The sequence below is a fragment of the Haliotis rufescens genome, unplaced genomic scaffold (assembly GCF_023055435.1).
Source record: "Haliotis rufescens isolate VD_foot unplaced genomic scaffold, xgHalRufe1.0.p SCAF_15, whole genome shotgun sequence".
NCBI classification, from domain to species: Eukaryota; Metazoa; Mollusca; class Gastropoda; order Lepetellida; family Haliotidae; genus Haliotis; species Haliotis rufescens.
This window is the reverse complement of record NW_025963835.1, coordinates 30,546,221-30,571,883: the sequence shown is the minus strand read 5'-3', so window position 1 is coordinate 30,571,883 and position 25,663 is coordinate 30,546,221. Positions and strand designations below refer to the sequence as shown.

The following is a 25,663-nucleotide window of genomic DNA, read 5'->3' as shown; positions in this document are numbered from 1 at the left end:
AAAGTTGGGAAATATAGACACCAAAGGCTGGAGTTGAGGGGAGATTGCTGGACATGAAGGGATAGTTGACTGTTGGAAAGTTGAAGTCATCCCTCTTGTTATAAAGTCTTGTGCATGGCATTTTGTCACTTTGTATCTTTATCCATATATCGAAACATGGAACGAAGATGCGGTTTCACTTGTCACTTTGTTTCTATTTCAAGAGGGTAAATCAATGGAAGGCTATTTGACCATTATTGAACGATATATACCTGAAGCTTGAGGTTAAACATTTTGCCCTTGTTTTGATTTTGCCATTCCGAGCAATGAATATGCATTAAGAAACAGATCATCAGGAAGGGGTGCACAATAAGTATTGGTTCCCATGGGGATGCCTACTTCTTGACGTCATGTCATACCCAAAACTTTTATATAGATGTTATCAATGAGGAAGTCCAGCATTTCACATTGTGTTTTCTAAAAAAACCTTCAGATGTCATTTGCTTTCCTATTTTACAATGTGTAATCACCCTTTGGAGATGTAACTGTATCTATGGTCATCACGCTTAGTGACCAATGCCCCATGGATCAAGGAATGAAGATTTTCCTTAAGTTTACCGTCATGTGGGATTATGGTGTACAAAGTTGAAATATGAACTAAACTGAAAGACATTTACTAGGTTCATCTTTTCCTTCCGCCTAGTGTTTGAGAAATGCTTCGACAACATCCATAATGTTTTTAAATTTGTAATCCCAGTTGGAAGCAGGAAAATCCTTTACATACTTATAAGAGGTCTCTGCTGAATAATTACAACTGTACGAGTACGATGGCATGAGCATGAAGTTTGTGAATTACTATAAAATAGTGATGTACCAGATGTTTGTGAAAAGATGAACAAATCCGGTCCCACGGATATCACTATCACAAACACATGCAAAGGCAAGACATGTGTTGTAAACTTCATAGGACACAGCACGATGAACTCGACTGTTTCACGAATTGGACTGTGGGGTCTTATCTTTCAAACGTTGTTTTTTACTGTTCCAGCAAGCTTAGAACACAGATCATTGTTCGGACATTTACTGTTTTGGTACGAGAAGTGAACTCATCAATACACGGGCATATATAGGGGCGGTCGGGTAGCCTAGTGGTTAAAGCGTTCGCTCGTCACGCCGAAGTCGCTGGTTCGATTCCCGACATGGGTACATTGTGTGAAGCCCATTTCTGGTGTTCCCCGCCGTGATATTGCTGGAATATTGCAAAAGCGGCGTAAAACCATACTCACTCACTCACTCGGACACATATAATATTTTCGATGTAGACATCTATTGTACCGATAGCAGGGGTAAGTTAGTCTGTTCCATCAACAAATCTTAGGACAAACGTGAGGTTGCTGGAATATTGCAAAAGCGGCGTAAAACCATACTCACTCACTCACTCGGACACATATAATATTTTCGATGTAGACATCTATTGTACCGATAGCAGGGGTAAGTTAGTCTGTTCCATCAACAAATCTTAGGACAAACGTGAGGTTGCTGGAATATTGCAAAAGCGGCGTAAAACCATACTCACTCACTCACATATAATATTTTCGATGTAGACATCTATTGTACCGATAGCAGGGGTAAGTTAGTCTGTTCCATCAACAAATCTTAGGACAAACGTGAGGTTAAAGTAGATCTATTCCATTATACAATATACTTGCCAGTAGCCATACACGATCGTGATTTGTTGTTCGATGTATGATTAAGTTAACTTAAGGGGAAATCAGTGTACTTGTGAGCAGCAGTCAGTGGCATATATATGACACATTGTCACAACAGAACCTTATGATCCAACGACAGAAGAGAAAGACGTATGTGTTCGTCCCACCAACTTGAAGCACGTCTTTCTTTCATGTCTGTTCATAGACTCGCACATTGGATGACCTTGTCATTACAGTTGACAGTAATGTCCATTGATTGTCGATTTACTTTCGTCAATGTGACTTTTACTGTGTTAAACTCTCTGTACGTCTACTCTCGCCAGTTTGTTTACTAGTATGTGTTACCCATTGGGACCAGATTCTCACTGGGGTGTATTATTCTGGTTCAAGGTTATCGGTTAGTTCCTGCCAATGCTTTTGTTGTGTGCAATATGACATTAAAAGGCATTGTCGCAAATAGGTAAAGATGAATTCATTGTCCAAAACGCTATCGTGTCACTGGGTTGTCTGGTCCATCATTTGATTGCCTGGTCAAGGTTCGATTGTTTACCGGCTGCCGTCGTAAGGCGAGAATACTGCTGTGCGGTGTCAGGCGACAAACACTTACATTTTAAAACAAATTGTGAGAGTGTTTTTCAGTCATCAGTTTCTATAATTGTCGCCACTTTTATAGTAGCCTTTTGCGCAAAATGGAATCTGTTTCGATGGATAATCGAAACTGTTTAATCTCTCGCGTTGACATTTGATATTAGGCGACCAACTACTTGATATTGCCTGCCACAAAAATTACATTGTTGCAAGGTGTATTTCTAACAAACAAATTTCAGCCACACAGTTTCAAATTTACAATTTTATAATTTTCAAATTAGTTCACTTGGGATCACTCGGGGTCCCTCATTCCTAGTAGCTCGTGGGTTATTCTGCAAAGGATAATGATGAAATTATGGTTATTCTCTAAATAATAATGATGAAAAATAGGTTATTCTCTAAATAATAATGATGAAACAGGTTATTCACTAAATAATAATGATGAAATATAGGTTAATCTCTAAATAATAATGATGAAACAGGTTATTCACTAAATAATAATGATGAAATATAGGTTAATCTCTAAATAATAATGATGAAACAGGTAATTCACTAAATAATAATGATGAAATATAGGTTATTCACTAAACAATAATGATAAAATATAGGTTATTCACTAAAAAATAATGATGAAAAAAGGTTATTCTCTAAATAATAATGATGAAACAGGTTATTCACTAAATAATAATGATGAAATATAGGTTATTCACTAAATAATAATGATGAAATATAGGTTATTCACTAAATAATAATGATGAAACATAGGTTATTCACTAAATAATAATTATGAAATATAGGTTAATCTCTAAATAATAATGATGAAATATAGGTTATTCTCTAAATAATAATGATGAAATATAGGTTATCCACTAAATAATGATGATGAAACATAGGTTAATCTCTCAATAATAAAGATGAATTATAGTCTATTCGCAATGTAATAATATTGAAATATAGGTTATTGGCAAAGTAATAATATTGAAATATAGGTTATTCTCTAAATAATAATGATGAAATATAGGTTATTGGCAAAGTAATAATGTTGAAATATAGGTTATTCACTGGATAATATTGATGAAATATAGGTCATTCTACAAATGATATTGATAAGATATTGGTTATTCGCTAAATTATAATGATGAAGGTACGTGCACAGAACTTTCAATTCGGCGGGGAGTGGAAAACCTCCGAGTAAAACAGAATATACATCATACTGCATCATGTCGCCTGGTAGATTAACAGAACGAGATGAGCCAGTTCACGCATTCATAAAGCATATCAATAAACACAACTCTTAGATGTGACGATAATGGCTCATTTTCATTACCTGCCCACATAAACGAATTAATAAAACCAGAGCGATAAAAGTACAGGTGCCTCGCGGCAAGTCCTAACAAGTTGTGGCTATCTACAGCCCACACCACATGACCCCAAGCCATCATTACGCTTCGTTTTTCATCCAAGCAATCACGTGAGCGACAGCAGTTATGGTTCTATTCGAAGTCACATGATTAGCGTATTTTTCAGTATCCAGTGCCGTAGTCCCCCACCAAACCAAACAACTTAGAACGTCAGTCTATACTAATCTTCCCCTTTTCGGACACGGGGGCACGGATGCCCAGTTGTCTAGGGCGCCGCGATTCGCTGTGCAGAGTTGCGTCCCTTAGGCACGCCAGAAACCTATGATTGTGGGTTTGAATCCCGGTTCGCCCTGATTATGTTTCCAGGTTTGTCAGCACCATACCCATGCTCGTGGGTTTCATCGAAGTGGTAAACGTCTAAGACCTGCATCACTTCGGGCTTTCCTCCCTCATTAAGCTGACACGCCGCGATATAACTGGAATACTGTTAAAGCGGCGTTAAACCCAACCCACTCACTCTTTTCGGACACAAAAAAATAAAACCAGAGCTGAACAGAAGAGCACAAGGTAACATAATGCCCCAGATACACCGTTTACTTCTCGCACACATACCTCCCATTAGATATGCAATCATACGTCCATGAAAATAGTAGCAGGAAGTGCCAAATACGTCATATTCGTTTTCACCGTACGACATAATGAGACAGGTGATGTCAACCAGTAACGAATTTCATGGTTGCAATAATTTCGAGGTTAATATCACATGCGCAAGATATTTCCATGGGGATAGTACACCTAGGATCATATGACTACTCAATGCAACTAGCGCCGAGCAATGTTATTGTCTATTACTATATCCAGTGTCGATAGATCGAGGGAAATTTAAGAACCGTTTACAATATATTTCCATATAAAATAGTCATCTTTAATAGTATCCTCTTTCCTAATTTTATGACAAAATATATTTAAGATTGAGGTTTCAAGACTGTTATTGGACTCAAAGTAAAACGTTCTTCCATTCCTGTTTACATAGCTAAATGTTGACATATCGCGCGTTTATCATTGCAACATGGTTAATATTGCAGTCTCTGAGAAAGCGGTTAATAAACCCATGAAGTTGAACGACGGTCAAGATTTTTATAATAACTGTGACTTTTGAAAAAAAAACGATGTTTGGAAAAACAGGTTTATTTCTTTTCAAATTCCGAAATGTTGACATTAGCTCATGGGCGGTTTTAGCACACAGGCGTACTGATTCCAGATACAATCTGATCATACGACAAGCCTGAGAAACTGGTGGCCTATTGAATGCCGGAACCAAGCTATGTAAGTGTATCTTTGCTATACCATCTGCAAAGACTGTCGTTAAGTAATGATGTCTTAAGTCGTTTGTGTGCGGTCTTTTTTGCAGGATGTACAAAAAAGAACAATTTCATATTTTTTTCGATTGTGTAAATAATTCGAAAAAACAATACGAAACAATTCGGTTACATGATGGTGTGGTCATTGTTGAAAGAGCTTTGTGGGGAAAAAAATGGTTCAAGTGTTTGCTCGTCATGCCGAAATCCCTAATTCGATTACCCTCATGGATAAATTATGTGAAATCCATTTCGGGTGTCCACCGCCATAATATTGCTTGAATATTAATAAACGCGACATAAAACAATGCTCACACATACTCACACCCACTCTATTGATCTGGCAATTTAAAAATTTCTGTCGTGAATATCACATATGTTTGTGTGGTATTCATCATGGTGTTATTTTGATTGAGCGGCATGACATGCAAAGCTTCACGCTTCCATCCGTGCGACCTGCGACTGTCATCATTTCAGGAAGTTATGAAATCTACTACAAATCAATGTCGGTAGAACTAATGACTCATCTTGGCAAACATGTTGTATCTCGTCGACATTTACGGATTCTAATCTGGTTCCCTATTGTGTTCTTGAAAGACGGGAGATGAAAAGGCTGTCGTTTTTTCTCCACTTTATGCTCATTTCCCATACATGTTAGCATATCTCACGTGACATTGCACTTCCTTATGACTCAGGACTATACTGAAGCTTGTTAATTCCAAAGTGTCCTGACAAAAAACGATCAGTTTAAATGACAAGAGAAAGATGCTTCGATATATACTCACCGACAAAAGAAACGCGAATACCACATATACTGGCCCAAAAAAGAAACGCATAGCTGAAATCTGTTTATCAAACTTGACTGTTGTTAAAGATGGTGGCTTGAACTCAATATAGATGTCATTGCTAACTGTGAATATTGACCTTACACTAATTTATTGCACCCGAACACAACATTTGGTGACTTGTCGCCAAAATACAGCATCTTGAAACCAAACTGGGAGAAATTGAAAGGAGAAAAAGCTGTAAGCATGTTGCACGTGCAAATACGGCTACTTAACCTTTATACCGATGGGTATAAAAATTTGGCAGTCCTGCTGCGAGTCCTCTCCGATGTTCTGTATACGTGACTCTCATGATGCCAAGACTGAATGAAGACTGCAGAAACAGAGCCATTGGACGTCTGGAAGCTGGACAAAGTCAGACATCAGTAGCCAGGCACTTTAACGTGAGGCAGAGTACCATTTCTCGTCTGTGGCAGCGCTACAGACTCCACAACACCCTGGAAGACCCAGGGTCACAACTGCGGCGCAGGACCGCTTCATCCGGGTGTTGCATCTTCGCAACCGGACAATCGGTGCAGCATACACAGCTAACAATGTTCCTGGTCTTCGTAGAGCCTCAGCGCAAACCATCAGAAATCGTCAGAAGACAGCATGGGATCTGCAGCAACATCATCGTCGTGCCCCTCTGCAATGGAGCAGAAATGTTCGACCATGGACCCTAGTGCACTGGAGAAGGATATGGTTCAGTGATGAGTCGCGGTTCATGCTGTTTCGCCATGATGGTAGGATGCGTGTCTACAGACGGAGAAATGAACGCTACACTCGACACTGTATTCATGAAGTCGACCGATACGGCGGTGGAAGTGTCATGATGTGGGCAGGCATATCCGTGAATGGTAGAACAGATCTGGTGCACGTGCAGGGAAATTTAACTGCTGTACGCTACCGTGATGAAATCCTTCAACGTCACCTTATTCCCTGAATTGACGTCAGAAGAGAGATTTTCCAGCATGACAACGCAAGACCGCATACTGCGGATTAATGGATTATCTTGCCCACAACAATATTACTCTGCTGACATGGCCCTCCAAATCGCCTGATCTAAACCTCATTGAACATTTGTGGATCTGCTAGACAGACGTGTACGACGCCGACAGCCTCAACCTCAGACGCTTCAACAGCTGAACCATGCATTGCAGGATGAGTGGAGAAGGATTCCACAACGCCAGATTCGACGACTCATACAGTCCATGCTCAGGCGGTGCAGAGCTGTGATCGATGCTCATGGTGGTAACACCCGGAACTGACTTTGGCATAGTGCCATCACAGACACAGACGTCCCTTAGAACATTAAAAGACTGTTTGTAGTGTAAGAAACATTTGCCTCATTCTGTGTAAAATTTGGCTGTTGTATCTTCATTATTTATTGTGAAATCCTTTTTCATTAAACATGTAATGAAACACTGTTTATTCTGTTATGCGTTTCTTTTTTTGGCCAGTGTATGTTTGGTCAGATATGAAGAATTACTCATATTTAAGAGATTTTAGATTGGTTTGATGCAAAAACAAAGATACCGTGTGAACAGACGCCCATGAACGCATCACATGTGACGTCATGGATCCATGACTCGAGATGCACCATTTGTCTCGTGCAGGATTAGCCTGAAAAGTTTGGAAATCATGTGCAGCATACTGTGATAAGAATATAGACACTGAGGTAACACTTGATTGATTGTTAGTTTTGTCATTAATTGATACACACTGGAACATCTCTTCTTAACGTACATACTTTTCTAAATGTTTCTATCGTTCACGTTTCTTTTCGCGGTTAGTATATATCGTTAAACTAATCCCTGGTAGGTGTGTAACGGCGGTAGGGGTGTAACGTTGAAAGGAAGTAAATGTGGTGTAGGTGTAAAGGTGGTGTAGGTGGAACGGTGTTAGGGGTAAAACGGTGGTAAGGTGAGGTGAGGTGAAATTGGGTTTAACGTCGCGTCCAAGATTATTGCACTTATATAGCGACGTGCATGCACGTGTATGTGTGTGTGTAGCTGCTTGTACTAGTCCGGACTGATGCCGATTTATAGTGCTAGCTCACTGAGATACCATGCCGCAGTTTAACATGAATACCCCACTCAGACACAGTATACTGACTCCGAGCCGACCAGTCCTTGTTTTAGCCCCTTAATGTCGAGCGCCAGACAGGGTAACAACAAGTACAATCTTTTAACGTCTTTTTATATGACGCGGCCGGGGATCAAACCCCGGACCTTCCGCTCTCCGGGCGGAAGCTCTACCACAAGACCACGGAGGCGGTCACGGTGGTAAGGGAGTAACGCGCTCCAACAGCTCTCCAACCGGTGTTGGTGTCAAGTTTGGGTGATGAAGCTCCTTCATTTGCCAATGAAAAGTCGTGGGTAGCGGAGTTCAAAAGGTGATGAAACCATCACAAAGGAAAATGTTGACAACATACAAGATCCTATTAACCAGAGCTGGGAACATTCTGAGGAATAAACTTGGCATGACAAAGGTTTTATTTACGTCGTTTTGGAGCAGAAACAGCTGATTTTGTTGAGCTATTTGTGCCCATGGATGAGTCTTGGCTCCTCCACATTAGTTAGAGACTAAACAAGAACACAGGCAGGGGAAACATCCTTCGAAGAAGGGAAGGCCTGTTCTGTTCTTCCGTTTTCGGGGATTTCAAAGAAATCCTACAGGTGGACCACCTCCAGAAGGGTCAGACCATTAATGACCAATATTATATTAATCTGCTAAGGGAATGCGTGAGAATGTAAAGGCTACTCGTCGTTGTGCACTTGTCTGTTGCTATGACTAAAACACGTTAATGGTTTTAAACTCATAGAACCTCCTCCGTCTGTTGCTATGACTGAAACACGTTAATGGTTTTAAACTCATGGAACCTCCTCCGTCTGTTGCTATGACTGAAACACGTTAATGGTTTTAAACTCATGGAACCTCCTCCGTCTGTTGCTATGACTGAAACACGTTAACGGTTTTAAACTCATGGAACCTCCTCCGTCTGTTGCTATGACTGAAACACGTTAATGGTTTTAAACTCATGGAACCTCCTCCGTCTGTTGCTATGACTGAAACACGTTAATGGTTTTAAACTCATGGAACCTCCTCCGTCTGTTGCTATGACTGAAACACGTTAATGGTTTTAAACTCATGGAACCTCCTCCGTCTGTTGCTATGACTGAAACACGTTAATGGTTTTAAACTCATGGAACCTCCTCCGTATTCACCAGAATAGAATAGATTTTCTATATCAGGTACAAAACGACATTACTGAATGACATTTCTTCAGAATATATGTTGTGAAGAATAGAAAAATAAGTTAAATTACCAGATGGCATTTATTTTTTTATTTTATCTCTTGTCAGTTCTGACATAGTTGTAAGCTTTCAATTGACGTATGTCGAATTGTCAATGCTAATTTTTGTTTATTTCTTCAATGTTGAATAACACTCCTACTTGACTTCGTTTCATTTTAATTTATCAATTATATTGCAAGGCCATAAACCAATCTCGTGAACAAATTCTCAAAGTGAAAGGGATTGACATACCCTCATGTTTGAGTGTTATAAATGTATGTGAAATGATTAATGGTACATTCAACAAAGAATTACACAGAGCTGACGTCAGACATCAGACAGCTGACGTCTGACGTCGTATCTAACCATTATTCAACATAAACGTCATTTATACTTTATTTCTAACTTTCAAAAACCAACCACTACTTATATTTGGCGTTTGAAGAGCGTATATTACGACCCGCGAATGAGAACCGTACACATATTTTATCAGATAGTATCATAAATTTATCACCAACATGTGATGGACACATCACTGTCGCTTGGCCCATTTGGTCCCCACCCCCCTTTGCTTGTCCTTTGAGGCGATTTATAGATCGGGTGGTCAGGCCCGGTGACCTAGTTGATTGCGTATCATCGTACCCCGACGGCGTGGATCGCTGCTCATAATATCAATCAATAGTTTCTATGGGCCAGATTCGATTATTGACAAGCCGAGGTCAGATAGCTTGACTGTTGCTGAGTGCGGCGTTAAACTATAAACAAGCAAACTATCGCATGGAGTTAACCATGGTGCTTTGTGTTTTGCAGCGTCATTGATATCGTTCTTCTTGTACACGATGTCACGGGTACATTGTACTTTACTCCTTAAAGTTTGTCATCATCCATCTTGATCTATACAACTCGGGTTTAATCTTCGTGTCTAGAAACAATGCATAGCGAATTGCGACGCTTTAATAGACGACTAGGTCACCCATGCCCAAAAAAGACTCTGAAGTTGACTCTGTATTCGTAAGAGTTGACTTCAATGTGTTTTTGCGTTATTGAGTTTTTCTGCGTAAAAAGGGATGTACACGGTATGCAAACCGGTTGTATGTTGAGGATACGAGGAACATGTCCAAAAGCCTTAAACCTGTTTTCATATATTCCCCAAACTTGCCCGCCACCATTTATACTCGGCAAAAAAAGAAACGCAAAAGTGTTTTATTATATATCATATAAATAATCAAAGTAATCGATTGTTCAACATTTGCACACATCTTTGTCATTGACCTAGGTTCCATATGGCACACCTGGAGCAGTAGATTTTCAAGGTGAAGAACATCTGTTCTCTAAATCTGGTATGGCCACCTTAAAAGTCCACAAAAGCTGGCATCGTCGTCCCATGGAAGCAGCGTCCCATTCTTTGGTTGTTGCTGACGTGCTCACAGTCGTTGATCCAGTGCATCCCATTAATGTCCGATTGGGTTTAAATCTGGAGCGGTTCCTAAAAAGGCTGCTTTCAATCTTGCCGTGTGAGGTCGGGCGTTCACTTGTTGCGTAATGGGAAGGACGTGTGGCCGAAGAATCTCACCCGTGTAGCGTTGTGCCGTTAAATTCCCCGGAACTTGCACCAAGACTGTTCTACCAGTGTAGGAGATGACTGACCCCATCATCACACTACCACCACCACATCTCTCTATCATCCGCACGGCGAAGCATAAAACGTGGTCTCCATCGCAGTTGTGGTCATACACCACTGACGTCACAGCGGATGATGCAGGTCCGTCAAAATGACACCTTGCTTGAACTGGTCGTCTAGCGCGAATACTTTCAGCGCGTAAACAATTTCTCACTGTCGGGACTGATACCCTACGGAATCCTGGTATTGCCGTAGTTGTAGGGGTGGCCGTGGTAATTCTGTCGCGTAGGTGACGTAGCGGTATGAATCTGCCCAGTGATGTTGTAGTGATAAGTGGTCGATCGGATCCGGAAAGGCCGGGTGTTGTCCCGTGTGTCTGATAACGGTTCCACAGTCTTGAAATAGTGTTTCTTGCTACGTGGAAAAACCTGGCTACAGCTGAAGATGATTCTCCTGTTTACAGCCCGCCTATGGCTTTGTTGCGTTGGGCTTCCATCAGCCGTGGCATGCTTTCGCTGTTCAAATGTTTAAGATTGAGATGGCATGCAAATAAAAACCCAACGTCTTTAAAGCCCAACAAGTGATGGACGTGCATGACATGTTGGTGTGTTTCGGCGCCAGGCTCTCACGTGGTTGTGTTTTTGCGATATTTCCATCTTTGCACCAAATGTCTGCAGTTCCATTCTTTCCACACAAATCAATCCCAATCCATACAGAAATAACCAATGCATTTTTGGTACTAACTGTGTATTGATGTCGGCAACACTCAGATATTCACGATTTTACTGCTTTTGCATTTCTGTTTTTGCAGAATATGTGGTCTTTTACCACAGCCGTTTGCGAGCCATGATATCGCTGGAATATTGCTAATAATAAGCGGCGTAAAACAATACTCACTAACTTTCTAGTCAGCAGACCCAGTAGTTCATGGCATAATGAACGTCCCGCGCCGTCGGACCTCGATGACCACCCGATTCCCATTTCAGTGGGTTTATCGACAAGCATGAGATACTGGGGCTCTATTCTGACAACATAGTTTCTAAAGGGGAGTAAACCTAGACAACCACACACAGCACTCAAACAACAACAACAACAACAACAACAACACACACACACACACACACACACACACACACACACACACACAAACACACACACACACCTTGGGAATTCATTGTCCATGTTTTGGATATTCGATATCACGTTGTCCTAATTTTACGTTTCATCAGAATATTTAAATAGGGGTATAATTACTCCCTTTACAGTAAGGTCTACACTTGAAATGATAACAGCCGACTGCCTTGCATGGACTTGACGCGAGTTCCATGGACGGTTATAAGTCAATCTATACACTTGATATTGATAAAGAAACATGGGTGGCTCTGTCGTCGGTGACGCGATTCGCTGTGCAGAGTTGGGTGTGCCAGTAACCTATGACCGTGGTTTCGAATACTGACTGATTATGTTTCTAGGTTTGACGACACTATACCCTTGCTCGTGGGTTTCATCAAAATATTAAGGGTGCCACTCCCCTTTTGGTACGCGGTATATTTTAAAGGGTGTTCAGAACACATCTATGTGGTACGCGGAACGAAATTATAATCCCTTTGGTATGCATATTCAACATTTTAAAATATAATTACGGTGTACGTAAAAATCTCCTTTTTACGTCTTTTGTTTTCGATATTTTTCAGTAATGAAACTTCAAAAAGCACTCTTTTAGGACCTAGATTGTCGTGGACATTCTGCCTTTGTAGAGCGAATTCAGTGAGATTTGTGTTAAGTTGTATTCGGGATTCAGGGAAGAGCATTTGAGACTAAGAGGGAACAATTAGACCGGGAGGGGGCGTTGGCACCTACATCCTTAGGGATTTCCTCCCACTATAAGTTATAACGCCTTGACAGAATTGTTGTTGCCATAAATAATGTTCAAAGCGGCGTTAATCCCAACTCATTCCTTCTTGTTGATAACATGCACTGTCATAATATTCAAAACCATCGCATTTACCACTGCTTTACTGCAAGCTGTCAAACACCGCACTAATTCCCTCCACGGAGACTTAAGACCTAGGTGTTGGTCGCTCAAGCGTGACAACGGCGTCTCCCGAACATCACCGCAGGCGTGACACGTTTATGAAGATATTTTATGTCACGCCAGGACACCCCTGCTTGCTCAATACTCTCGCCATGTTCAATAAATATTCTCTTTAAACAACTGATTAGAGAACAAGAACAGCGTTCAGTATTGCAAAGAGGTCGGTTTTTGATGTATGCATTTTGGTAAAGACAGACAGGAGTGACTGGCTGTAGATCCGGCTTGTCAGAAAGTTAGAAAGCGATAGCCCCGTGTTGGTGGTTGTCAGTCAGTGGTGATGGCACAACAGTTCCTACATCTATTGCTGTCTACGCTCCTTTATGGGGAGTCACCGACGGGTAAGAACTTTAATAATATGTTGTTGTAGTTAAAAAGAAACGTTCATCATCCTCATCATAATTGTATAGCCTATGAAATGAATTATATGTTGACGGACTGACAAAATATGTTATGTCAGTGCCAACAGCTCGAGTCACTCGGTAAGTGATCGGGAACACCAACAAGCTAAGGAATCTGCTAACCGTAACCCTTCTCAGGCAAACCTGTACTTTACATAGCAAGTATTTGTATGAATAGTTAGGTTTTTGTCCAATCTATATTTGATGTTTGTCGTTATCAGTATAGTACCAATTGCGTGTGTAACACCACCTGCTCCACTGGACCATAAGGGGTTTGGTTGGCGATCAGTGTACACAAAACTAAATAATTGTACAAATTCACGTTTTCAAATTTCGCAAAATCGGAGATTATTTTGTATGAATGTTGTCAATATTTACACGCGAATATCAGCCAAGTTATACTAAACAAGAACAACATGTGCTGATATTATTCTCCAGTTAAGGAAGACATGTTATGACATCACCTTCGCATGCCATGAAGGCGCATTGCCTGTTAATGTTTGGTAGACAGTTTTATGACATGAAGAATAATGAACATCCCGGCAGTCCACTGTAGACGCTCTCTCTAACTCTTGTTAAGCAGAAGGTGAATGCTGTAAAATTAAAAACCCTCCTGTGTTGCATGGTAATGCATTGGCATACACCATCGCCAAGTGTAATGTTATTCTCAATGGCATTCAACATTCCTCAGTTAAAAGAGAAAAAAACTGGCGTCACATTTATGATAATTCCTTCTATCTTCGTTCGTATCTACAGTAAACTACGTTTATAACAAACACGCTAATAACGAACTGACCGATATAACGAACTTATTTTTTAGTCCCTGCCATTTGTTGTATACATGCTGTATATATGCTTATAACGAACTACAATTAGTGGTTCCTTTAATTTCGCTATAACCGTAGTTTACTGTATTTAGAAAAGTTGTTTCGTGCAAAATGCAATAGCTGTAAACGTTATTGCTAAAGGAAACTGTTCAGTATAGAATGGGAGAGAACTGGAATGAAATAATACATAGAATAATATAAAGCATGATTTAAATAACTTTCAAGTGTACTTACATGATCATATTTTTATGCACTTAAATATACCATGGTATATTTTGTAAGGAATATTGTATATGTTTCTTCATGTGAACTAGCATTCATACGTTGTTTTTTGCAAGGACGTTCACTCTTAATGAGATGCCGCTATGTCATAATATTTTTAAAGAAATACCCCTATGGCGTTCTATGAGTGATTGCGTGCCGATCATCTGACTATAAGTGGCTATTCGTTCTGTCTCCATTCCCTTCACCTAGCCTCTTGTATGTCCTATCTGACTCCAGTTCAGGATTAGTTGGAGAACTTGCAGTGAAAGACGTACTGGCGTTAAGTCATACAAATCATACAAGTCGTACAAGTCGTACAAGTCGAATGTACGGTAGCAGACAAGTCCATTTCCGTCAAAATGACATTTTCGCGTTTTCGGTAGGGCAGCAAATGCTTATCCTTTTCACGAACACCTGGTGTTATCACTCATTTTCAGTGATCCATTCACATTCTTTTTCCTATTTTTTCTATTGTGCCTTTTACGCCAAATGAAATCTATTTCGGCGGACACTCGAGACTGGTTATTCCTGGCATTGACGTTTTACATTTACAAGCAAATGCATTGGTGTATGTACAGAATCCCTGGCATTGAACTACATTAGGTTTGCTGGTGTTGTAGTCATGTTGGGCTGAAGTTGCTGAACCACTACATTTTCGCAACTGAAGGTCGTCTTTTCAATTGAGCTGCTTCTCATTCAAACAAAGGTGTATCTTTCTCTCAGTCCTAATACTGACTGCATTATAATCGAGGATAATTGTAAGTGTACATGATTGTGTGGGTGAGTTGGGTTTAACGTCGCGCTGAACAATATCCCACTTACACCAAAGCCTGACAGCTTTATATTGGAGGAAAGCGATGTAGGTATCAAACGTTGACCACGAAACACACGAGCCAAGTTTACGAAGCCACAATTATAGGTAGTCCCGGTGACTCAACTCTGCACAGAGAATTGCGACGCCTTAGACGCGCCGCCAGGGTTACAGGATATTTATAAACCTGTAAGTTTAGAGACTTCATAATAAGCACATTGGAGTAGACCTGTGAGTATGCCAATTTCCTAAAACTGTGGAGGACATGTGACAAGGTTCCATGTTAAGTGACGGGTCCCTTATATTTTCATTGCTTAAAAGTATATTAAATGTCAAATTCAGTCGGGTGGTACCTATTTGGCGTATAACCACTTGGGGTTAATTGTATGTAAACATTTTTTGTAAAGTGCAAACGCTGCGCCTTATTATGATGGTCTTGATACCTGTGTTAGTTTAAATGTTCATCGTAAGTAGCGGAATAAAGATTTTCTACAAAAAAAACACTAAATACCTTTGCCTGGCCCCTTGGAGTGAAAGACTACCGAGCGGAAGTCCAGTTTCCACCCTTGCCGAACTAGGCTGGGACTAAAAAGTTATATTTTGGCTGGACTAATGCATAGTCCAATCAAATTCACGTAACGAAATCGACATCCGGTTGGTAAACTGCCGTACAGAGTTCGGTCAATTGCAGGATTTGTACCGGCAACTAGGCGTCAAAAGATATATTCCAAATCTGCTCATGTTTTAATCAAGGTGCTCACGTGATTTGATGCACTTCGCAAAGTTAGACCCGTTTTATCGCAATATTGATTTTGATTATCGATCAGATTGTCACGACTGGGTACCGCCACTTTGTGCAAAGCAAATGCAAGTGATATGAAAGTTGGAATCTGATTGGTCCATAGGAGGGACATATAAGGGACATGACTCATAATAAGCACTGGTGGCGCTACGGCCGACCCCATAAATTCCATCCTAGTTGAACGTTCATAGTAAGTTAACGCCCTTGCCTCGAGTAGATGCAAAGGTGCAAACAGAAGCTGGTTACGTGACAGATAGTTTGACCCGATGTCTTATTATCTGTGTAGCCAGGTGTCGTGGGAACTTGTACCTGTAAGGATTTGTAATACCCTCTGTGAATTTAGATCGGTTCAGGTGTGTGTTAGAACTGACTAGATACTATCGGTGCTTCAAGCTCGTGTATATACGCCTTTCAGAAGTATTCACGCTGTTTGAGTTCCACTTTTAATTGCTTACTTAAAGTGGTAATGCTTTAGTTTTCTGATTCTTGTCGAAAAAATAGATTGTTCCCGAAAATTCTCGAAAATAATAATTATGCTTGAGACCAATGAAAAAACGAAATTGCCTGCCACAAAAAGAACATTATTGCAGGGTATATATATCTGGTTTGGTAGCTGTAGCTGAAACATATCTAATCTCGATGTAACCCCTTCTCCCTCACCCCGGGAATATCAAAAGGTCGGTACCTTCCTGGTAGAGTAGGAGGCGTAATCGTATGTTAAGCACTGTGGCGCCTGAACTAGCATCTGGGGAGAACTGAAAGGTGACAGAAATGATTATCTAAGACAATGTAAACATTGCTTTCCTTCAAAGTATAAACAAGCGCAATTCCAAAGTCAAGACAGATTCTTCTTACTTTGAAATACAGGACCGCCTCCATGGTCTTGTGTATAGAGCATCTGCCGATAGCGGAAGGTCGCGTCAGACCAAAAGACGTCAAAAGATGGTACTTGTTGTTACCCTTGCTGGAGCTCGGCATTGAGGGGTTACAACAAGGACCGGTTCGGATTCTGAGTGGGGTATTCGTGTTTTACAACGTCATGGTAACTCATAGTGCATGAACTATAAAATCGGCATTGGTCCGGACTAGTACAAGCAGCTTCACACACGCGCCCGCAAAATAAGTGCAACAATTTTGAACGCAACGTTAAACCCATTTCACCTGATCTCACCTGAAATATAGCATACGTATAGTTTATCACCATACAATCTCTGATCAAACGACACGACGTCACAGTCGTCTATAGAAAAGTGCTAATCTTTTATCTTCCGTTGTCCTAAGACTTCAGATGCACCCCCTATCGTGTTTTCTGCCCAAAATATACTGCCACACATATCATAAATATTGTAGTTATCGCAAATCTGCATTCTACAACGTATATTTGTAATTATTCAAAAATGGCCACCAAAATCATGTCAAAAAAACAGTAATCAGTTTCAAGTTTACTGAAGTATTTTCCAACTTGTTGATGATTGATCATATAAATGCAAGTCCAAGAATGACGTAAACTGTCGGGCTGAAGTATAGATCCATGTTTGATGGTGGCTAAACATGAAACAAACAAGGAATGATGGTGATTTGACAGGGGAATTGTGCTTTAGACCTTAAGTTTGCTGCGTTTCGGCGACCGTTATCATCCTGGTTAAGTTTTGATAACGTTTGTATTGTTTGCAATTCCAATTCTTAAGTGTACAGTTTCTTTTACCCGTCATTTCATCTGCTTTGTAATGTCCTACTCAAGCAAATATGTATAACAGCGGTTGATGACATTATTTGACACCGTTTTTCCAATTTATTATACAATTCTGAACTCAAATACATGTATATATAAATATAAAACTTAACGTCCGGCACGTATTCGATGAGGAGGGTTATCCGTGATCTCTGTATGTCATAATGACGTCTCACGAATGCAAGTTTTGAATAAGATTTATTTTATTCAATACTAGGTTTATTTTTTTTATTGATCCGTATTGACGTGCATGGGAATTAGCTTTACATGTTTTCTGTGTATCACGTGTTGTTATATTTGGTTGAGGGTACTCTGTATGACATCAGTAAGGACATGAGGTTGGCACAACAGTCTGGGACGCGTCAATCGTGCCAGGATCCGCTGGTTATGGGTTAACACTGATTATGAACCTTGGTTTGCGCTTTCAATTCACCATGTACAATGTAGGATTTCCTTCTGCATTGAGCTCGCACGCATTGATAAAACTGAAATACTGCTGAAAACCGTATTTAATGTCATCACAAACATATTCATCCAATCAACAAAAGATGTAGCGTCTTTATTTACATGATGAGGTTATATGAGAAAAATTGAAATGATTAAAATGTTGAATAAGATTGACGTTAAAAACGTACGTCAAGTACGAGAAAGCCTTTGGAAATCGGAATTGTGCGTTCTTGTGTTTCAGCTGTAGGAAAAGTAAACCAAATCAGTGTGCCTTTCAGGCATGGTGTGGTGTCTTTTGATAAATGACATGTCAGGCGTGACAGAAGTGAGACGTTAACAAACTCAGCCATGCATGGACTGAGCACCAACAAGCTTGGACGTGACACACATTCATTGCGTCATCGAGGTAGTATGTCAGCTAGGTTGTATTTTCCAGCTGCTAACATTGTCCGACCTCCGGGAGTTTTATGTTTGTCAATCACAGCTCACGAGTTCCATGAATACCCAGTAACTGACTTTAAGAACAGACATGTCCAGCCTATCTACATAGACGAACAATGTAAGAATAAACTCACGCATTTCTCGATCATGTTCATGCAAGTGAAAACCAGACACATCCATTTCATCAACATAAACTGAAGGGCAAAAATGTATACACTTGAAAATTGGATTTAACCAAAAAGATACAAACGTTATCTAAACGTTACCAGGCTGAAATGCGATGCCACAACACCGCAAACATGAGGTCCAAAATAACTATGATATCCGTATCAATTACATCACCATCGAATTACCATTTCTTGTTTGTTTCATTTTTAGCCATCACAGATGGGAGTCTACGAGTACATTGTTTGCTCTGCCGTTTATTAGAGTTCAATTCAAGAACAGCTTCTTCCATTTCATAAACATATCATACAACGTGTCATATCAGAGTCAATAACACATTCTGTTTACTGTATGACAATAATTGTTTCCCATATGGCGATACGATTTACTTCTATTTCGACCCGTGAAGATCCGGGGTAGAATAGGTGTTCAGCAACCCATGCTTGCCGTAAAATGCGACGAACGGGTGGTCAGGCTCGCTTACTTGGTTGATGCATGTCATCGTATCCCAATTGTGTGGATCGATGATCATGATGTCAATCACTGAATTGTCTGTTTCAGACTCGATTAATTTCAGACCGCAGTCATATTGCTGGAATATCGCTGAGTGCGGCGTAAAAACAACAAACAAAACAAAACAACATACTTCTATTTCAATATTTGAACCTACCCAACAGGCTTTATCAAACGTGGATATCTACCTGCATGCTATCCGCATTAACTATGAATAAATCAAGCTTTACAGTACATATTGACATTTCGTTTTGAACGTCTATAAATTTGTTAATACATGTAATAAGACGTCTGGCACTGATTACTTATTTAAGATCCTGTCGTCCGAATAAAAGTAGTTTCAAACGTTTTAATTGAAAAAGGATCGTCTTATCAAACATATGTTCTCTGTAAAATATTGGTGTTCATCGATTACCAAGTTTATTATCTGACAATCATCCTAACGTTTATACTACCTTGCCATCATAAAAATACAAACGAGTATATCATTTAGGATTAGTGATGTTTATTAGGCGTCGTTTACAAAGGCACTTGACAGGGACGTGATCCTTTTCTATTGAGACGTGGCAATAAATTTCACTTATTAATACTGAGTAACTACCAAATACGCAAATTATTGGCACGATGTGTTTACAGGCGCCGTGGTGCTAAGTATCACGGTTGATTTAATTATCCATGTGTCATTTTATGAGCTACCTAAGAAGAAAAAACACGAAAATATCACAACGGCGACCAAAGGGATTAAGAGATCAGAGCCATGTTTCGCTGGAGGCACATGGGCAACAAACTGACTTTCATCTTCATCTGACGTTTTGAATTGTTCATTAGTTTCAAAAATGGAACGGCTTTAACATGAACCCATTTTGATTAAAATACAGATCATGTTTAATATCCATGTTCCATTTTAAACATTTCAGGTCGAAATGGGGGCGGTGACCTCAGCCATCATTGGAGCTACAAGGGCGAGGCAGGTAGGATTTTGTCGTATCATAATCTGTCGATGCCAGCGGATGTTCAGACAGCAAGACAGACAGATACATGTATGAAATGAATAAGGAAGAAATGCATGAAATGTGCTACATGTATGAAATATGCTATGAATAAGGAAGAGATATGCATTGAATAAGGAAAGGCGATGAACTGCATGAATTGCTTCTAATACGAAATGACATGTTTCAAAGACTAAAATCTAAGTTTGGTATATTGTTGCGTATATTCATAGCATAGTTCACAGCAACTGCAATTGTATTGTTAAACATTGCTACTTCTTCTTGTCTGAATTGAGGTGTTTTGTAAGTATCACACTGACAAAAATGAACTGTCGTGTCAAATAAAAATATATAGTTTATTTCACAAAAGTATCTTGAAATTTCAATATACTAAGTTGAAATTTCAAGATGCTTGGTTGACATTTCAAGATACATAAGTTGAAATTTCAAGATAATGATCTTGAAATTTCAAGTTATTATCTTGAAATTTCAAGAAAACAATTTAAAACAGCAAATGGCCCTAAAAGGCTTCCGTAGCTATCATCCATACTTCTAAGTGGTGCTGGGGATGCTCAGATGTATGGATGGTACGCCGATTGTACGAGAAATTAAATGACGTATCTGTCCTCATATATACCGACAAAAAATAAACAGATACTTCCGTTATTATTTCCGTTCCTCGACATGACATTGTGTGACGTTGTACCACTTCGTCATCCTCTGGGGCGGTGGGGTTGCCGAGTATTCGCCCGTCATGCGACGGCTTGGGTTCGATTCCCCACATGGGTACAATGTGTGAAGCCCAGTTTGTGCTGGTGTCCCTCGACGTAATTTTTTTAAAAGATGAGTAAAATCATATCACGCACTCGTTATCCCGTATTGTGTTGTAGATTTCCTTGGACAATGAGGTGTCATGCTATACAGAAGTGCGACACATTTGTTGAAACTGTTGTCATATAAATATATCAGTAGTTTACATGGGAATTTCAGTTTCTTCTTGAATGTTTTGAACTTTTGATATGATTATAGTTGCACAAATGTCTGAAAAGGAGGAAATACTGTTTGGTCAAATCTTTGAGCCAAACTAACCACTTTTGAGATAAAATAAAAAGTAATGGGTGACTTTTTCGGACATTTTAAGTCATGTTTGTGCAACCTTTTTACTTGATATTATTATTAATTTGTTTGCACAGACACATGTTACTTTGTTTATAAGTCGTTTTCCTCTACGGGTGTCTAGTGTATTGCAAACTTCCTATTTCAGAACGCAATTTATTATCCAAAACTGGTTTCCAAAGGAGATATCACTGTATGAGATATGAGATCAAAAGATTACTGCAAGAAGAAATCGCTACAATGACACTGCTTCATAATGCTTTGCTGGCCTTCGTGAAGTCAGCATTTGCCATGCCGTCACAATTAAATGACATCACTAATCTCTCACTAAAGCTGATTAGCTACATTAAAGACATTCATACTTACTGTTTACAAACTGAAAACGTAACTGAAGCATGATTTTGAATGATAAGTAGAATCTCACCCGATTGTCTTTTGATAGCATATATGTCAGCACTTGTCAACAAAAGTTTAAAACTTGGCAAACCACGCAGTTGTTAACATTTATCGACCCGTGTTAATATATGTGACCCACTAGGAGAAAAGGGACCTTATGGGTGCTAGATTACAATTGTGCTGTGACGTCATAAAGACGTTTGACGTCAGCTTACTTCAGTGAAGCCATGTGTGATGTCATGTATCTCTGAAATAAATATGAATTGAAGCTTGTGAATGGTATTATTGGGTTCCGAAGGTGCTGTAGTTTTAAACTAAATTGAAAAGACAAAGTGTGTTCTTGTCACCCACAAGGTCCCTTATCTCACGGTTGGTAACATATTTCATATCAAAATACACGAGGGTGAGATTCTGTTTCTATCAGCATACCTAAATAATGACTATCTCGACTGTTTCTTTGTCTTACGCAGGCCCGGCCAACTGGTCGTTGCTATATCCGACGTGTAGCGGCACCAGACAGTCCCCTGTGAATATACAAGATAGGAACATCATATACCAGGAGTTACCTCCCTTTCGGTTCAACAACTTCGATGGCTCAAGAACGGCATTCAGACTTACCAACAACGGTCATACAGGTAATGAAGTACCACAATGTGTTGATCATGTAAATGCTAGCAATGCGTTGTACTGCATCTTGAAGACCAAAAGGAAAAGAATCCATGTATTTTGAGGGGCGGTTGGTGATGCTAGGAGTAAAAGCGTTGGCTACACGATGTTCTTGAAAGCGAAGTTAAATCCCATTTTACCTCGACTCACATTTTATGTGTATATTCTTTATACCTGTAACTGGGGTGGTGGGATAGCTTAGTGGGTAAAGCGTTCGCTCGTCACTCCTAAGACCCGGGTTCGATTCACACATGGATACCCATTCTAGTGTCACTCTGTGTCATTCATCTATCTATCTATCTATCTATCTATCTATCTATCTATCTATCTATCTATCTATCTATCTATCTATAGCATTTGGTAAAACGCGTGAGATGCTTACGGGCAACGGATTATTATAGGATCCTGACACGACAAAGGAACGCAACTCTACACAGCGAATCGCTGCGTCTTAGAGCTCTGAGGTATCGATGCAAGAAGGTGTAAACACAAACTGTCCAGTATAAATGTTCAAACACAATGTACAGGGATGTTTCATTTTCTGTTATTTCAAGCAAGTATATCCATATTTGGTAACATGTCTGTGGAGGGAGGTGGCCTGGATGGTCAGTACAACACCGCCGAGCTCCACTTCCACTGGGGCAGTTCCAACAACCTCGGCTCTGAACACTCCATTAATGGCAGAAAATACCCCTTGGAGGTGAGAGTCCATCTGTTGTTTCTCTCAGACCGTGGGACGTTCCTCAAGCATATAGTTTTACAAATCTATAAAGGTAGATATTGCCATGGTGTGGTATGAGTTGTTTGTTAGTTTTCTTAAGCCACACCCGGCAATAGGCGCCGTGTGCGCTAATGACACAATGTGTCATTAATATATTGGTGCGTTAATGACATAAAGTGTCCTACGTGTTGCATATGTTCCTTCTGGTTATTGTACCTTGTACCATTAATATGTACCTCTCAACCTCACTCCCACAGATGCACATCGTAAGTTATGCCACCAAATATGGAAGCTTATCAAACGCCATGAGGTTCAGAGACGGTCTGGCCGTACTGGGGACGTTTTTCGACGTAACTGTGAGTACATCAGAAAGCGTTTTAGACAGCAAGATAATACTATCACACCATTCTTTTTATTTACATTTACCAACTATCCTTTTAACCTCCATGTACCAACAATTCTTTTGATCTCTACTTACCAACCATTCATTTTACCAACATGTAGCAACCATTCTTTTTTTCCTACATGTACCGACCATTCCTTTACCTACATGTACCAACCATTATTTTTATTTACATGTACCAACCGTTCATTTTACCTACATATACCAACCACTATTATTACCTATATGTACCGACCATTCTTTTTAACCTTCATATACCAACAGCTCTTTTTATGTACATGTACCAACTATTCTTTTTACCTTCATATACCAACCTCTTTTTCCCTACATATACCGACCATTCTTTTTATGTACATGTACCAACCATTCTTTTTACCTACATATACCGACCATTCTTTTTACCTTCATATACCAACCTCTCTTCTTCCCTACATATACCGACCATTCTTTTTACCTTCATATACCAACCGCTACTTTTCCCAACATATGACGACCATTCTTTTTACCTTCATATACCAACCGCTCTATTTACCTACATATACCAACCTCTCTTTTTATGTACATGTACCAACCACACTTTTTACCTACATATACCGACCATTCTTTTTACCTACATATACCAACCGCTCTTTTTACCTTCATATACCAACCTCTCTTCTTCCCTACATATACCGACCATTCTTTTTACCTTCATATACCAACTGCTCTTTTTCCCTACATATGACGACCATTCTTTTTATCTACATATACCAACCGCTCTTTTTACCTACATATACCAACCTCTCTTTTTATGTACATGTACCAACCACTCTTTTTACCTACATATACCGACCATTCTTTTTACCTTCATATACCAACCGCTCTTTTTACCTACATATACAAACCTCTCTTTTTATGTACATGTACCAACCACTCTTTTTACCTACATATACCGATCATTCTTTTTACCTTCATATACCAACCTCTCTTCTTCCCCACATATACCGACCATTCTTTTTACCTTCATATACCAACCGCTACTTTTCCCAACATATGACGACCATTCTTTTTATCTACATATACCAACCGCTCTTTTTACCTACATATACCATCCTCTCTTTTTATGTACATGTACCAACCACTCTTTTTACCTACATATACCGACCATTCTTTTTACCTTCATATACCAACCGCTCTTTTTACCTACAAATACCAACCTCTCTTTTTATGTACATGTACCAACCACTCTTTTCATCTATATATACCAACCATTCTTTTTACCTTCATATACCAACCTCTCTTCTTCCCTACATTTACCGACCATTCTTTTTACCTTTATATACCAACCGCACTTTTTCCCTACATATCACGACCAATCCTTTTACCTTAATATACCAACCGCTCTTTTTACCTACATATACCAACCTCTCTTTTTACCTTCATATACCAACAATTCTTCTTTACCTACATATACCAACCTCTCTTTTTCTCTACATATACCGACGATTCTTTTGACCTTCATATACCAACCTCTCTTTTTACCTACATAAACCAACCTCTCTTTTTACCTTCATATACCACCATTCTTCTTTACCTACATATACCAACCTCTCTTTTTCCCTACATATACCGACCATTCTTTTTACCTTCATATTCCAACCTCTGTTTAAGTACATACACCAACTATTCTTTTTACCTACACGTGCCAACAATTGTTTTTACTTCATATACCAACCTCTCTTTTTCCCTACATATACCAACCTCTCTTTTTATGTACATATACAAACTATTCTTTTTACCTACATGTGCCAACCATTCATTTTTCCCTACATATACCAACAATTCTTTTTACCTTCATATACCAACCTCTGTATTTATGTACATGTACCAACCATTCGTTTTACCTACGTATACCAACCTCTCTTTTTACCTAAACATACCGACCATTCTTTTTACCTACATGTGCCAACCATTCATTTTACCTACATATACCAACCATTCCTTTTACCTACATATACAGACCATACATTTACCTTCATTTATCAACCTCTCTTTTTCCCTACATATACCGACCATTCATTTTACCTACATATACCGACCATTCTTTTTACCTTCATATACCAACCGCTCTTTTTATGTGCATGCATCAACTATTCTTTTTA

At 39.6% G+C, this 25,663-nt stretch overlaps 1 protein-coding gene across 2 annotated transcripts in view; it reads left to right on the top strand.

The window, feature by feature from the left end:
- The window catches only part of LOC124131963, a 64,474-nt gene that overhangs the window by 2,024 nt on the left and 36,787 nt on the right, over nucleotides 1-25,663 (top strand). Inside the window, exons 1-5 of one of the 2 annotated variants that reach the window (XM_046495509.2) lie at nucleotides 12,898-13,169; nucleotides 20,149-20,202; nucleotides 22,203-22,367; nucleotides 22,953-23,098; nucleotides 23,377-23,475. In XM_046495509.2, coding sequence (XP_046351465.2) covers nucleotides 13,109-13,169; nucleotides 20,149-20,202; nucleotides 22,203-22,367; nucleotides 22,953-23,098; nucleotides 23,377-23,475 — 525 coding nt within the window. In that variant the 5' untranslated portion in view covers nucleotides 12,898-13,108. Of the gene's footprint in view, nucleotides 1-12,897; nucleotides 13,170-20,148; nucleotides 20,203-22,202; nucleotides 22,368-22,952; nucleotides 23,099-23,376; nucleotides 23,476-25,663 lie in introns of those variants that run through there. The other variant, XM_048396449.1, reaches the window with a different exon arrangement.